General features: G+C 42.1%; 1 protein-coding gene across 2 annotated transcripts in view; it reads right to left on the reverse strand.

Annotated features, from left to right (window-relative positions):
- Positions 1-17,529, reverse strand: part of MAPKBP1 (mitogen-activated protein kinase binding protein 1) — a 386,986-nt gene that overhangs the window by 276,498 nt on the left and 92,959 nt on the right. For both annotated transcript variants that reach the window (XM_030215489.1, XM_030215488.1), the window contains exon 3: positions 7,184-7,275. In XM_030215489.1, the coding sequence (XP_030071349.1) occupies positions 7,184-7,275 (92 nt within the window). The remainder of the gene's footprint in view (positions 1-7,183; positions 7,276-17,529) is intronic.

Genomic DNA, 17,529 nt, shown 5'->3' on the forward strand with positions numbered 1-17,529 from the left:
ACCCTCATTCTGTTGGGATCAAAAGAAACAAAAACGCTGGGTGGGGTAGCCTGTCTGTAGGGCCTAGTCCGCTCCAAGTAAGAGGACAATATGCTTGCTTGCAGTCCAAGGTGTGAAGTGCACTCTCACCAAGATGGGCATGAGGTCTGAAAAGAAAGTTGGAAGAACGATAGACTGGTTCAGATGGAATTCCAACACAACCTTAGGCAGGGTGCATGCACAGAACTACTCTGTTATGATGACATTTAGTGTAAGGTGGATCTAATGCTAGGGCCTAAAGCTCACTGACATTCCAGGTCAAGTACTTTAGATGACAGGAATCCTATGGCTCAAAATTAGCTTTCACCAGCTGGGTGAGGACAATGTTGAGGTCCTATGACACAGTCCAAGGTTTGGCAGAGGGCTTTGTCAAAAGTAAACCTCTCATGAAGTGAACAACTAGATGCTGTCCAGAGATGAGCCTACTCTCTACACGGCGAAGGTAAGCACTAATCATACTAAGATGAATCCTTACAGAACTGGTTTTGAAACCAGACTCAGAAAGGTATAGATGATATTCAAGCAGGGTCTGTGTAGGGCAAGAAAGGGGATCTAGTGCCTTGCCCTCACAACAGACAAACCTCCTCCATTTGAAAGAGTAACATCTCTCAGAAGAATCTTTCCTAGAAGCCAGCAAGACCCTGGAGACACACTCAGGAAGATACAAGGAAGCAAATTCTAAGCTTTAAACATCCAGGTTGTGAGGATGGGATGTAGACGAGATCCCTTGATCTGTGTGATGGTGGTCAGAAAATACTCCAATCTCTAAGGCCAGCATGGAGCAATCAGGATCATGGTCCCTCGATCTTGCCTGAATTTCAAAAGTCTTCCCCACAACTGAGATGGAAGGATACAAATACAGAAGACATCCAATGCAGGTCTGTCGTGGCCTGGAGCCTGAAACATAACTGAGGGCCTTTGAGACTGAATTGAGTGGCAAAGAGATCCACTGAATTGAGTGGCAAAGAGATCCACCGAGTGGGTGCCCCGCACTTCGAAGATCTCACAGGCAACCAACTCTGGTGTTACTCGGATGACATCCGCTAGGTTCCCCGAAGTTTGGCACCACGGGTGTGACATGGACAGTGGAGGCCATATGGCCTAACAACTTTAACATCTTCTGAGCTGTGACCTACTGGCTGGCTTGAACCTGAGTGGCAATAAGAATGTCCACTCTCAGCACAGGGAGAAAGGCCCATGCCTGTTGTGTGTCTAGCAGTGGTCCTATGAACTCCAACTGTTGAATGGGATGAAGATGGGACTTAGAATCATTTAAAACGAACCCTAGTTGCTCTAACACCAGAACGGTTCTCTGCATGGACTCCAGAGCATCATCCTTCGACGTGCTCTTCACCGGCCAATCATCCAGACAGGGGAATCCAGGGATTCCTAGTCTGCATAGTGACACTGCAACTACTTCAAGGCATTTGCTGAAAACTCTGGGAGCAGACGTAAGGCCAAAAGGCAACACACAGTAATGGAAGTGATGAGTCCCCAGATAATTGAAGATACTTCCTGTGACCTGGAAATATTGGGATGCGAGTGTAAACAACCTTTAAGTCCAGAAAGCATAGCCAATCATTTTCATGGATCATTGCAGAAGGTTGCCCAGGGAAACCATCTGAACATTTCTTTGACCAGACTTGATCAGGGCCCTTAAGTCTAGGATGGGATGCGTCTCCCCTGTTTTCTTGGGCACCAGAAGTACCTGGAATAGAATCCCTGCCCTTCTTCACCTGGTGGACCGCATGGGCCTTTAGAAGAGCGGAGAGTTCCTTTGCAAGTACCTGCTTACGCTGAGAGCTAAAGTGAGACTCTCTCGGTGGGCAGTGTGGTGGTATTTGATGCTAATGCAGGATATAACAGACAGACTATTTGAAGAACTCAACAGTCAGAGGTTACAAGGGGTCACCTTTCTTAAAAAAAAGGCGAAACAAGGCGCACTTGTTGGAGGGTTCTACATCCTGTTGGGTCCACAACAATGCAACACAAGACTGCAATTTCACCTCTTTGAGCACATCATAAGTTACCCCACTATCTCCGGATATCCCACGCCCCACAGCTAAGTACTGAGGATTGTTTTTCAGTTACATTGATGTTCTGCTGGGCTTGTCATAGGATTTAGTATAGTAAGGGCAAACTGGGGGCTTTTTGTTCAGAGGTTGTGTAAGCAGCCAGTTTTCTTTTTTACCGGACTCAGTTTTCTTTAGTTTGGTGATTGGTGAGCTCCACATTGAGTAAGGAACAGGAGGAGGTTTTTTTTAAATCACTCGCTTTTCTCAATTAGAGTGAGGTTTTTTTTGCGTGTGATTGGTTTTCCTCTTCTTTGGTCCCTTACGGAACCGATGATAAAAACGGACTCCTAAAGTGATAGTGGTAGTTCTACACTGATATTCTCCCTATCAGGAGATTTGAGGTTCGATTTGGTATTTTGAATATACTGTGTGGAGACACCCACAAACTAAGTGTGCAAACTCTTTTGATTTATAGTATTATTTCAGTTTGCATTTCCCTGCTTTTCTATTGAGATTACAAATAAGGATAAATATAAGAAATAAGAACAAAGGAATCTCATCCAATATATGTTGGTTACTCACATGGTTAGGATGATATTAAAAGGAGAACTGTGGAATGAATTGTGTGAATGGGTAGAGTGTCATGTTAATATTGGTTAAGTGAACCTAATGGTTTCAAATAATTTTATATGTTGGAAATTTTCAATAAAGGAGAAATTGTTATATATACAATAGTTTGGTAGTTACTTGGTATGTGATGTTTTCAATTTGTAATTAGATCAGAAAGGTGATACTCAGAATAGTAATATGCATATTCATTAGGGATATTCTGAAAAAAAAAAAACAACAACTGGCTGGTGGTCCCCAGGACAGGTTAGAGAACCACTGCCATAGAGAACAAGAAAAGGTTGAAAAAAGAAAAACAGTTATAGGAATTTAGTGGTTCTCAATCTTTATTCTGTTGTGTGACACGTCTGACAGACAATAATGCACATGTGATGTACTAAACAGTAAAACGTATCATTTAATTGTTGCTAACAATGATGGAAGGGAAATACAGATGCAATAGTAGTGACTGCCAAAGTGGAAGAGAGGAGAGAGCTGCAAAATTTATATTTGAGTCTAATGAAAGAAAGTAGAAACCAGTTATAGAGATTTCAAATACATGACTTCCTGGTTCTCAACTCTTCTCAACCTGCAGCCTGATGTTATACAGATGATGGAATATATTGAAATTAAATGAAAGTAGAATTAAACTCTCCTTTCACTGGGGCATATGGAATCACATCTTCATCTGTTTTGTGGATGTTTGCCTTTTAGATACACAAATGGATTATTCTGTTTTTGAACATGTTTCAGGGGCAAATGGTTTTATAAGTCAAAATAAAAAATAAATATTTTATTTCATGCAGATCCTTTTTGTTTAAACATAAATGGGCTATAAGCCCCTAATGCAGCCCATTAGCTTTCTTACATTTTGTTCTTGTGATGACTTATACTGTGCCAAAACTGAAAACTCTTACCTCTATCTGGTTGATAATAAAAGAAGCTCATTATAAACACTAGCCACCCTAAAATGGTTGTTTTGTGGTTGTACATGAGGAATTGTGATATTGAATAATTAAGTGTATGCTTGTATCTCTAGTCAAGCATCCTAAGTTTATATAATCCTTTCAAGAAATCCAGTTAATTGTTTTTTTGGAACATAACCACAGAGGCATGGTATGGTCGCATTTTCAATATGGTAATACTAGGGCCCAGCTAAGGAACAGGTTATTTTGAGTTAGTCTTCATTTTCTGAAGGATTTTCTTTTAGCTCTAATAGCTTCCTTTACATCACTTTTTAACCATGCCGGCTGTCATTTGGTCTTCCTCCCTCCTTTTTTAATACACGGAATATATTTGGCCTGGGCTTCCAGGATGGTATTTTTGAACACTATCCACGCCTGATGTACATTTTTGACACTTGCAGCCACTCCTAAGATTTTTTTTCACCGTTCTTCTCATTTTATCATAGTCTCCTTTTTGAAAGTTAAATGTTAATGTATTGGATTTCCTGTGTATACTTACTCCAAAGCTAATATCAAATTTGATCATATTATGATCACTGTTATCAAGCTGCCCCATCACCATTACCTCCCACACCAGATCATGCGCTCCACTAAGAACTAGATCTAGAAATTTTCCTTCTCTTGTTAGCTCCTGTACCAGCTGCTCCATAAAACAGTCCTAGATTTCATCAAGGAATTTTACCTTCCTAGCATGCCCTGATATTACATTTACCCAGTCAATATTGGGGTAATTGAAATCACCCATTGTTATTGTTTTGCCCAGTTTGTTAGCCTTCCTAATTTCCGATAACATTTCAACATCCGTCTGTTCATCCTGGCCAGGTGGACAGTAGTACACTCCTATCACTATCCTTTTCTCCTTTACACATGGAATTTCAATTAATAGGGATTCCAAGATGTGTTTTGTTCCCTGCAGAGTTTTCAATCTATTTGATTCAAGGCCCTCCTTAACATACAATGCTACCCACCCCTCCACCACTTCGATCCATCCTATCACTACGATATAATTTGTACCCCGGTATGACAGTGTCCCACAGGTTTTCCTCCTTCCACAAGGTCTCAGAGATGCCTATTATACCTAATTTATCATTTACTGCAATTTATTTTAACTCTCCCATCTTATTTCTTAAGCTTCTGGCATTCGTATGTAGACATCTCAAACTATGTTTGTTGTTCCTATTTACAACATGCTCAGTACTTGACAGTATTAATTTGAAATCTTTTGTCTGACTTTTATTTAAGGACACCTGATCTACTACGGTCTCTTTTGCAACCTCACTATTGGAATACCCTATCTTCCCTGTTTTGGTGATATCTTTGAAAGATACCTTATTCCGAACCATGCACTTTTCAGCGACTGTCGGCCTTCCCCCCATTTCTAGTTTAAAAGCTGCATTATCTCCTTTTTAAATGCCGATGCCAGCAGACTAGTCCCACCCTGGTTAAGGTGGAGCCCATCCTTTCGGAATAGGCTTCCCCTTCCCCAGAATGTTGCCCAGTTCCTAACAAATCTAAAACCCTCATCCCTGCACCATCGTCTCATCCACGTATTGAGACTGCAGCTCTGCCTGTCTCTTGTGCCCTCCGAGTGGAACAGGTAGCACTTCAGAAAATGTACCCTAGAGGTTCTGAATTTGAGCTTTTTATCTAAGAACTTAAATTTGTCTTCCAGAACCTCTCTCCCACATCTTCCTATGTCATTGGTACCCACATGTACCAAGACAGCCGGCTCCTCCCCAGCACTATCTAAAATCCTAAGTGACGCGTGAGGTCCGCCACCTTCACACCAGGCAAGCAAGTGACCAGGAAATCCTCACATCCACCAGCCACCCAGCTATCTACATGCCTAATAATTGAATCAACAACTACAACAATAATTGAGTCAACAACTACAACAGCCGTCTTAACCCTTCCCACCTGGGCAGTAGCTCCTGGAGACACATCCTCAGTGCGAGAGGATATTGCATTCCCTGGTGTGCTTGGTCCTGTCTACAAGATTACTTCCAGCCTCACCAGGGTGAAGCTCTCCTTTTTGGAAGGCCTCGCTCCTCTAAGGCAGCACAGGGCTGCCAGATTGGAGGTGGGACTTCTCTACAATATCCCTGTAGGCCTCCTCAATGTACCTCTCTGTCTCCCAGAGCTTCTCCAAGTGTGTTACTCTAGCCTCAAGAGAACGGACTCATTCTCTGAGAGCTAGGAACTCTTTGCATCAAGCACACACATATGACATCTCACCAAATGGAAGATAATCATACATGTGACACAATGCAAAAGACTGGCTAGCACCCCTCTCACTGCTGGACTACTGTCTGCATCTTAGTATTTATAAAGTTGTTTAATTAAAACTCCTTCAGGTACTAGGGATATCAGATGAATATAATGATCCTTTTGACTTGTGTAATTTGTAATTTATTTAGGTTTTGCTCCTTAGAAACTAATTAAATGTAATTCAAACTCTAATGAAAATTGAAAATTCCCCTCTTGTTCTCTTAATTAGAATAATTGACTATAAGTGGAGCTAGGGGTGGGTGAGAATGTAGGACTGAACTGGGTCCTTCGGTGCCTTCTAGAGACTATCTGTTAATGCTGTGGCAGAAACTTTAAGTTTTAAAACTATGGGGAAAAGGGTATGGAGACTAGCTAATAAACTTTACTTGCCTTTTTTATTTTAAAATTCTAACTGTTTATGAAAATCCTACAATTCCTCTTTTAAACCCTAATCTTTAAGATGTGGCAGAAACTTCAAGTTTTAAAACTATGGGGAAAAGGGTATGGAGACTAGCTAATAAAATTATGAGTGGCGTGGAACAGGTACATTGTGAACTGGTTGATTACTTTTCAAAAAGTAATAAGACTAGAGAGAGCACGCCGCCATGAAGTAGTACATTAAAACAAAATCAGAGAAAACAAATTTTTGACTTCAGAGAAAAAAAATTAAAGTGCTGGAATTTACTGCCATAGGATGTGCTAAAAAGCAGATAGCATAGCTGGATTTAAAAAACATTTGGATATGTTCCTATTGGGAAAAAGTCTATAATTCATTATGGTAGACTAGAGGAAAGTTATGGTTAATTCCCGCAAGGAGTGTTAACTATTTTTAGGGTTCCTGCTAGCTACTTGTGACCTGGATTGGTCACTGTTGGAAACAGAATACTAGGCTTGATGAATCCTAGTATATGCTTATGTTGACTTCATTCTATCTTAGCTATATACTATTGTAAAAATTGTTTGGTGTTCCAACCCTCACATTTTAATAATCTTACCCCTCGTTGCTATGTGATCCGCTATTCACCTCTAGAAAAGTGGAACTGACTTCTAGGGGCTGATACACAAAAGTGCACAGCAAACTTAATCATTGTATTCAGTATGCAATACCTAATTTGAGAACCATGAAAAGTTCAAATGCTTCTTTGTTATTAAGACTCATCCTATACTACAATATACTGCAGACTTAGCCAAGCAAGGAGGGTCCTCTACTACCATCCATTCTCCCACTCCCCCTAAAGCAAGCACATGCTGTACCCTGATTTAAAGGAAGATGTACAATGAACAACTCACCCAGCTGGATATGCAACTAGTCCACTCTTAGGGTCACAGGCTAGTCCTCGGCCTCCTGACACTGTAATGCCCAACACTTTCTCCAAAGTTACCTGGCAAGGAGTAAAAGAATACAGTTTTAGATGTGCAAACATATATTAATCTGAATTGTAATACAAAGGGATATATTTCACACATCTTCTCATAAAAACCTCCCCACCTCCAAGCAATAAACCTGTTAACAGAACCAGAAACTAACTACTTCAGTACCTACAAGTGTATTCTCGGTACCAACATAAAAGTGTATTCTAGATGTCCTGCTAGCACAACTGGTTACATTCCAGAAGGGGCTAGAACTTTTTTGTGCCTATGCCTACTAGGAATAAGCTCCCAGTTGAGGTACAGCCAGCATAGTCTTTTTATGTTTCAGAGGAAGCAGAAAATAAAATCACAAGCCCAACTGTGAGAAAGTGAAAACATACTATATGAACAGCTCTACCTTCTATGAGCCATGCTATTTTTATGCGTTTACAGCACATAAACGTTTAACATTTGCAACATAATTGCATAGCCATGAAAAATGGCTCATCAAAGGCAGCTAATTAACATAACTGAGGAAACTACCCCTGTTGGAACACCACATAGTAACATTCCAGAAGGAAGGGCTAGGACTATTTTTGTGGCTATGCCTACTCTACAGAATAAGCTCCCAGTTGAGGCACAGCAGGAATACAGTCTTTTGATGTTTCAGAGGAAGCTGAAGACTGTTTCCTGCCCATTAGGAGACAGCATGGGATAAGATGTTCAGGCAGCCTCAGGAAGCAGGTGGGGATGATTTTTTTGAAGGTTCACAGCTAGACCTCAGAATGTGATATGTGGATGGTGTTATAAGGTTGGGCAGGTTTAGTTTATTTGAAAACTTATATCGTCTTACATCCTTTGTTAAAGGAAAAGGCAATAAATAGAAATAAAACAAATTGTTTTAATTTCTATTTATTACCTTTAAAAGTGGACTAACAAGACTACCACAACATTTTGTTAAAGAGAAAAAAAAGCAGTTTACAATCATTAGGGACAGTCCACATTCTATTGTTCTCTATTTTACTGAAGTACTACTTTTATTATTGTAGATTTAATTTACTATAAACCACATTGAATGAAGATTCAGGTCCTGCAATATATGTTTTTAAACAAAGTAAATAAAATATATTCCCTGGCTCTTAAATTCTATTAAGTTATAAGATTAAATGTGTTATTTGATATATACAATGTATAAAAACATGAACAAAAATTCTCTTATAAAAACTAGGCCAACAGAGTAGTAGTATCACTGGAAACCGCTTCAGTGTCAGAGGTGGCAATATAAACAACTGTTAAAAAGAAACAAAACAAGTAAAAGAATGTAAATTCCCAGCAAATTAGTCAAGTGTATAGCAAAACGTAGACTCATGAAAAGATTGGTGCATTAATCTGAGAATCAGGGTTCATATTCTATTTATTTATGACAAATGATATACCACTCTGCTAAAGAACAGTTTTCTCAGTGGTTTATAACATACTAGTAGAAAAGGCCCGTTTCTGTTAGAAATAAAACGGGCGCTAGCAAGGTTTTCCTCGTAGTGTGTATGCTTGAGAGAGTGTGTGTGAGATTGACTGTGTGAGAGAGAGTGAATGTGCGAGTGTTTGCATGTGACAGAGAGAGACTGAGACTGGGTGTGAGTGTGTCCCTGAGAGAGAGAGTGTGTGTGTGTGAGAATCAGAGTGTGTGCCAGGGGCCCCTCCATCCCTCCAAATTGCAGGGTCATCCCCTTCCCTCCCTCCGAGTTTCTCCCCAACGTACAGGGCTATATGTGCAGTTACTGGAGGCTGGACTTAAAAACCTCCTTGAAGTTGATACTGCAAACCTGGCATCGTCTGTCCCGGGTAGAAGTTCAGAGAACAGTTCTGCTGGCCCATCTGTGTCTGTTGTGAGTAGAAGAACCTTTCTTGTGCTCCGATCTTCAGCTCAGGCAATTCTTTGTTCTGAGGATCCAGTTGTTTGTTAAAAGTTTGTGACTCAGTCCCGTTTAGCATAGTGAGAACACAGAAGTGGCTGTAGAATGTGGGTGTAGTGCTCCCATTGACAGCCAGCAGCACAGAAAAAGAAACGATTAGGGGTAGAGGATGTGTGAAGAAGAGAAGATCTGCAGCTGACTGTGTGTCAGGACCAAAACTGTCTCCCAGCCTTCTTTTGCCATTAGCATCACAAATGATCAAAGTTTATGTATAGGTACAGAGAAAAACACGGGAAACAATAGAATTCCCCTCACCAGTTAGCCAAAGTCCCTGCAGAGGTGTGGTCGACTTTTTTTTTGCCGTTTTGATTAGTTTCAGGAGTCCTCTAACTGCTCCTCCCCGTCATTCAACCTGCACCATGCTCTCTTCTAGTAGCTTAGCTGAACCCGTCCTGTTGTTATTGAAAGAAACTGGCTCGCCCTGAAGGAGGACAGAGCTTATTGATTGGCTGATTCCTGTTAGTAGGTGGGTCCTATCTTAGCATTTTGCTACGACTGTTCAAGTGTCCTTCTATGAAACAGTACACCCTCAACAACGACGGGCTTTTAGATTGTCTGGTTGCTGAGGAGGCGGGTCTTACTGTAACAGTAGTAAAAGAGGGCGGGGCCCGGAGCGATTTCCCACCCCCCCGCCTCACTCCCTGCCAACCCCTTCGTTGTTCTGCCATTGCTCCGCCCTCGAGGGCGGGGCCCGGAGCGATTTTGGTGGCTTCACCACCACGAACCTTCGAACCTTTTTGAAGGAAGTCAGGGCTTGGCTTCACTGACATCAGTGTCCTCAGAACGTTGAGGGTGAGTTTTATTATAGTTGATTTTTGGCAAGTCACTTCAATCTTCACTGCCTCAGGCACACAGCTGCATTAATTACAATGCATAAATAAGAGCTAGGAGCTTAGTAAATAGGTCCCATTGAGGCTTTTGCTAAATAATGCATGTTTAATGTGTGTTAATACTGGTTAGTAAATGAGGCCCTTAAGATTGTATGTCCTCTGAGGACATGGAAATAGCTCAGAGTGAATTATATACAAGTGCAGTAGGTAAATCTAAACAAACACTTTTAGCTCACATAAACTCCTTCATGAAAGGCTGTTATCCAATACAAAATTTCCATCTAAATTTGGCCAAGAATATTTTTCTAGTGTACACTCTCATTTTGGAGGCTTCCTGTTTATCACTGGCGATTATGGACAAGATACTGTACACTTCTATGGGGAAGACACTGCATAAATATAGATACTGGAAAGAAATAACTAGACTAGGTCATAAACTAGGACTCTTGGCTGGCACACAAAGGGTGCTGTTACAATCTTAGCTACTATTAAAGGAACACCATTACCCCAGTGAAATCCTAAGTGCCTATGAATGAAAATAAGTGTCAAATTTACCATAGGCAGCCAGTGACTCAGCTGTATTGAATACAGCTACTTGAACTAAAATCCTTGTGACAGTAGCATAACTAGAACTGATTTTTTTTTTTTTGGAGGAGCCCAAGGTTAACATAGGGGGCATGAGGCATATAGGTCCAAGTCACACATAGTAACATAGTAAGTGGTGGCAGATAAAGACCTGAATGGACCATCTAGTCTGCCCAACAGTCACATTCATTCTCAATTCAAGATTAAATCAACAATGACAAGTGATATTATATACTTGATCGTGCTCTTTCTTTGTTGTTTCTGAGACACAGACTGTAGAAGTCCACCCAGCTCTGTCCTTATGTTCCAACTACTGGAGTTGCCATCAAAGCCCACTCCAGGCTATCCAAATCCATCTTATCATTTGAGGGACACAGACTGTAAAAGTCTGCTCGGCACACTGTCCTCACATTCCAAATTACTGGAGTTTCAGTCAAAGCTCTCTCCAACCCATCCTAAACCAGACTGCTAAATGCAGGACTCAGACTATACAAGTCAGCCCAGCACCGACCTTAGTTGAGACAGCCAGAGTTGCCATCTAAGCACTAATTGACATGCAAACACATATGCAACCCTTTAAGTTTGGTTTTTTTTAAATAGCATTCATTTTCTAAAATTAGAGATCCTCGGTGTTCATCCCATGCCTTTCTGAATTCAGCCACAGTCTTTTTTTTCTCCACCACTTCCCTCGAGAAGGCACTCCAGGCATCCACCACCCTCTCTGTGAAAAAGAATTTTCTGTCATTACTCCTAAGTCTACCACACCACAACCTCAATTCATGTCCTCTAGTTTTACCATTTTCCCTTCTCTGGCAAATATATCTTTCTATATTAATACCTTCCAAGTATTTAAACATCTGTATTATATCTCCCCTGTCACTCCACTCCTCTAGGGTATTCATATTTAGGTCTTCCAGTCTCTTCTCATGTGTCTTATGGTGCAAGCCCATATCATTTTTGCTGCCTTCTTCTGGACCGCTTCAAGTCTTCTTACATCTTTAGCAAGATAAGGCCCCACTGAACACAATACTCCAGGTGGGGCCTCACCAACAACTTGTACAGGGGCATCAACACCTCTTTTCTTCTGCTGGTTACACCTCTCGCTATACAGCTTAGCTTCCTTCTAGCTACGGCCACCGCCTTGTCACACTGTTCCATCATCACCTTCAGATCCTCAAATATAAATCACCCCAAGGTACCTCTCCTTGTCTGTGCATATCAGCCTCTCACTGCCTAACACATACGTCTCCCTTGGATTTCTACTCCCTAAGTGCATCACTCTGCACTTCTTTGCACTGAATTTTAATTGCCAAACATTAGACCATTCTTCTAACATCTGCATATCCTTTTTCATGTTTTCCACTGCCTCCAGGGTGTCCACTCTGTTACAAATACTTTTTATATACTCTTATTGACAAATAATGCTTTCATAGAAATGTATTTCTGTATCATGAGTAACACTTTATATATTTTAAACACCATTATTACAAACCACTAAACCACATACACATTTAAGGAAATAGTTCAACAACGTTTCCATAGCGTTCCACAGATCAATCCAGAGGCTTGTGGGTTATGTTAGTCTACCAACAGGTGGAGATAGAGAGAACGCCAGAGCTCTGCCATATAGGACCTTGGCAGCAGCCTCACTTTCAGTATTCCTTCTATCTAGCAAGTGGTAGGACATACCCTGGTAGCTCTGGATTGATGCAGGCTCCTGAGCTTGGTTTCGGCTCAGTTGTGCGGTGGGGTTGAGTGGGCCCAAGTGGGCTTGGGAGTATACCTGGTGGGCTAGGTCCCTCCCCCCTTCTCCCTGCTGTGGTGCTCCCCAATTCTAGGGAGAACAATAATCTGCTAAGTCATTAAAAAAAAAATTCTCACAGCTGTGGGGAGTTTAGTGTAAAAATAAAAACCTAGAAAGGATTTTTTTTTTTTGTTACTGAACCAAGGCATTGGGGGGGACCCCTGTACAGGGTCTGTGGAGGCTGATTAGTTTCTGTCAGGGAGTACTGCTCTGCCTTTGCCTCAATTTGCCGCTGAGCTGGTGAAAACCTCTTTTCCTCGGGGCTTGTACAGGAAGTCTGTGCCAGCGGAAGCTATGAAGCGTTGCTCCCAGTGTAGAGCCCAATTCGTGTGCTTCTCCCTTTTCCCAGCCCAGCGTTTGTTCGCCCACGTGCTCCAGTGCGTTGGAAGCCTGCTCTGGAACAGTTTTGTAGGCTCCACAGACCCAGCAGTTTCATGCGGGTTCACAGCCGCCATTTTTGAACGCACATCAGTTTCCTGACTTTGAAGAAGGTGCTACCGCGGGGAGAGGAAGGGTTCCCTGGGATATACGGAAGCATGACTGAAGTGGGTTTGCCCTCAGAGGGTTCCTTCCCTGCCCCCCCCCCCCGTTTGTGCTGTTGATGCGAAAAGCTTTCTTGTTGAAGAGGCCTCAGTCTGCCCAGGCCCCTCCTCTGCTGGAGGCTCCAACAGAGGGCTCATGTTGCAGGGACCATAGCAAGCGCAACTGGAGTTATCCAGGGAGTTGGATGAGGTGCCCCTGGTGTCGGGTCTGGGCTCGGAGGGCCACGGGTTTGTGGGCTCAGGGTGCTCCTTGAGTGAGCCATTAGAAGAGGGGAAATTACCCCTGATGAGAGGGACAACCCCACAGTGGCGAGGTTGTTCCGCTGGGAAGAGTTAAGTACATAAGTATTGCCATACTGGGAAAGACCAAAGGTCCATCGAGCCTAGCATCCTGTTTCCAACAGTGGCCAATCCAGGTAACAAATACCTGGCAAGATCCCCAAAACTTACAAAATATTTTATACTGCTTATCCCAGAAATAGTGGATTTTCCCCAAGTCCATTTAATAACGGCCTATGGACTTTTCCTTTAGGAAGCCGTCCAAACCATTTTTAAAACTCCGCTAAGCTAACTGCCTTTACCACATTCTCTGGCAACGAATTCCAAAGTTTAATTACACGTTGAGTGAAGAAATATTTTCTCCAATTCGTTTTAAATTTACTACATTGTAGCTTCATCGCATGCCCCCTAGTCCTAGTATTTTTGGAAAGCGTGAACAGACGCTTCACATCTATCCGTTCAACTCCACTCATTATTTTATAGACCTCTATCATATCTCCCCTCAGCCGCCTTTTCTCCAAGTTGAAGAGCCCTAGCCGCTTTAGCCTTTCCTAATAGGGAAGTCGTCCCATCCCCTTTATCATTTTTGTCGCCCTTCTCTGCACCTTTTCTAATTCCACTATATCTTTTTTGAGATATGGCGACCAGAATTGAACACAATATTCGAGGTGCGGTCGCACCATGGAGCGATACAAAGGCATTACAACATCCTCATTTTTGTTTTCCATTCCTTTCCCTAATAATACCTAACATTCTATTTGCTTTCTTAGCTGCCACAGCACACTAAGCAGAAGGTTTCAACGTATCATCGACGACAACACCTAGATCCCTTTCTTGGTCCGTGACTCCTAACGTGGAACCTTGCATGACATAGCTATAATTCGGGTTCCTTTTTCCCACATGCATCACTTTGCACTTGCTCACATTAACCTTGCTTATTTCTCAGGCGCTTAAGGTGCTTAAAATATCAGCACTGGATCCTCCCGCGATGTCTGGGGTCAAAAGGCCCACCCAGACTTTGCACATTTATCCTGCCATGTAGGTACTGATCTCAGATCAGTGGGACACCCCCGAGGTCTGCAGATGGCTAGGACAATGGCCAAGCTATACTCTTTACCACCCGCGAAGTTGAGTCTCTCTGCCTACCACAAGTGGATTCCCTGGTTACCGCAGTCACTAAGACGACTGCCTTGCCGGTGGAGGGCAGTACGGCCATCAAGTATGTCCAGGACAGGAGGTTGGAGTCCTCCCTTAAGCTCTCTTTTGAGGTGGTCGCACTTTCTTTGCAGGCCATGGTCTGCGGCTCATATGTGGCTGTCTGAGTTGGGTGCAGGCAGCCGTGGCAGGGGAGGACTAGTTGTCAGCACAAAGGGCCTGGGATTATGTTCAGGTGTTGAGCTCCATGGCAGTTATCTTTGGAGGTGCTTCTATGGGTCCACTTGCACATGAGGGACCTACCGCTGTTGCTGTTGTGCAGATGGTCACCTCTGGTCGATGACTATTGTCTCTGCCTTCCCTGTACCTCAAGATTAACTATTATTAATACAAGGGTTACATTCAATTGTAATTAGTTACATTGTATCAACTACTCAAGAGGAAGTGAGTCAGACGTAGAACCATCTGATCTACGTGAGCCTGCTACACCGGATACAGAGACACTCCTAGGTGTGCCAGACGCTCTAATGGGGCTGTTAAAGGTAGTGTTTAGAACTTTGGATATAAATTGTATAATGAATGTATAGAAGTGTAAGTAACTGTTGATATTTGTAAAAAGGTCTCCTGAAGAAGTAAAAATGAAATATGGCCTGTGTTGAGACCCATTTGATGGTTAGAATGTGATTGAAAGGAGTGATTTCAAACCCTGAAGGATCTCGATGTAAAGATATGAGCTGTGAAGATTTCACATCTGGTGGTGTTTGAGATCGGGATTACAGCGAAACAATTTCAGTTTGTCATCATTTGAACTTTTACTGTTTGGACAGTGGATTATATGCCTGGGATACATTTAAGGAGCAACAAGTGGAGTGATCAGGTGAACGGTATCACAAAGAATTATTATGGACCAAATATGACCCAGGACATTCCTAGATTATTAGGTTCAGATGATTGATGTTCAGGGAGATCTGGATGAGGAAATATGTGAGGTTTGATATGTTTGAATAAGGATACGGTTACCAATAAATATTGAAGATATAGATATAGATATATACTGTGATTTGTTTAATGACATATAATTAGTTGGAATAATGTGTAGTTGCCTTTCCTGTACGGCGCAAGCCAGAAGCAGGATGAGTTGGTGGTTGCACCCAGACAACCTACGGCAGGGGGTGGCATCGGCCACCCCAGACTGAGTTGTGGCGATGATGGATACCAGCCTCATGGGCTGCGGGGGCCCACTGCCTAGACAGAATGGAGCAGGGTCTCTGGTCTCCAGTGGAGCAGACATGGGTGATCAATCCTTGGAGTTGCAGGCAGTGTGGAAAGGTTTGCTTGCTTTCCTCGAGTGGAAAGCATCGCTTGCCTTCCTCAAGCTCCTGACGGGCAAAGCAGTGCAAGTCCTGCCCGACAATACATCAACAAACAAGCTGCCAAAAGTGCCACTCTACATGGGAAGCAGCTCTACTTTGTCATTGGGCGGAGTAGAACCTGCACATACTGTGAGCAACACACATTCTCTGACTTGTTTTACATTTACTACTTTGTAGCTTCATTGCGTGCCACCTAGTCCTAGTATTTTTGGAAAAAGTAAACAAGTGATTCATGTCTACCCATTCCAATCCACTCATTTTATAGACCTCTATCATATCTCCCCCTCAACTGTCTTTTCTCCAAGCTGAAGAGCCCTAGCCACTTTAGGCTGTCACATAGGGAAGTTGTCCCATCCCCTTTATCATTTGTCACCCTTCTCTGTACCTTTTCTAATTCCACTACATCTTTTTTGAGATGCGGTGCCCAGAATTGAACACAATATTCGAGGTAAAGTCAAACCATGGATGATACAAAGGCATTATAATGTCCTCATTTTTGCTTTCCATTTCATTCCTAATAATACCTAACATTCTATTTGCTTTCTTAGCCGCCACAGCACACTGAGCAGAGGGTTTCAACGTATCATTGATAACACTTACATCCCTTTCCTGGTTGGCAACTCCTAATGTGGAACCTTGCATTATATAACTATAATTTGGGTTCCTCTTTCCCACATGCATCACTGTGCACTTGCTCACATTAAGTCTCGTAAGGCCCTCTTGTAATTTTTCACAATCCTCTTGTGATTTAACAACTTTGAATAACTTTGTGTCCTCAGCTAATTTAATTACCTCACACTAGTTACTCCCATCTCTAGATCATTCATAAATATGTTAAAAAGCAGCACAGACCCACAGGGAACCCCACTATCTACCCTTCTCCATTGAGAACACTGGCCATTTAACCCTACTCTCTGTTTTCTATCTTTTAACCAGTTTTTAATCCACAATAGGACACTACCTCCTGTCCCATGACTCATTTCCTCTGGAGTCTTTCATGAGGTACTTTGTCAAACGCCTTTTGAAAATCCAGATACACAATATCAACCAGCTCACCTTTATCCACATGTTTGTTCACCCCTTCAAAGAAATATAATAGATTGGCAAGGCAAGATTTTCCCTCACAAAATCCATGCTTTTGAAAATGCTCTGTAATTTTGTTCTTTATAATAGACTCTAGCATTTTGCCTGGCACCAACGTCAGGCTCACTGGTATACAATTTCCCAGATTTCATCTGGAACCTTTTTTAAAAATCAGCGTTATATTGGCCACCCCCAAATCTTCCGGTACCACACTTGATTTTAAAGATAAATTACATACTAATAACAATAGTTCCACAAGTTCATTTTTCAATTCTATCAGTACTCTGGGATGAATATAATCCAGTCCAGGAGATTTGCTACTCTTCAATTTGTCAAATTGCACCATTACATCCTCCTGGTTTAGAGAGATTTCATTCAGTTTCTCCAACTCGTCAGCTTTGAATATCATTTCTGGTACCGGTATCTCTCCCACATCTTCCTCTGTTGAAGACCGAAGCAAATAATTCATTTAATCTCTCTACTAGGACTTTGTCTTCCCTGAGTGCCCCTTTTACCCCTAGGTCATCAAATGATCCAACTGATTCTTTTGCTGGCTTCTTGCTTTTAATATACCTAAAAAAATTTGTTACTACATGTTTTTGCCTCCAACGCAACCTTCTTTTCAAAGTCCCTCTTTGCCTTCCTTATCAGCGCTTTGTATT

Source organism: Microcaecilia unicolor, chromosome 9 (genome assembly GCF_901765095.1).
Source record: "Microcaecilia unicolor chromosome 9, aMicUni1.1, whole genome shotgun sequence".
Lineage (NCBI taxonomy): Eukaryota > Metazoa > Chordata > Amphibia > Gymnophiona > Siphonopidae > Microcaecilia > Microcaecilia unicolor.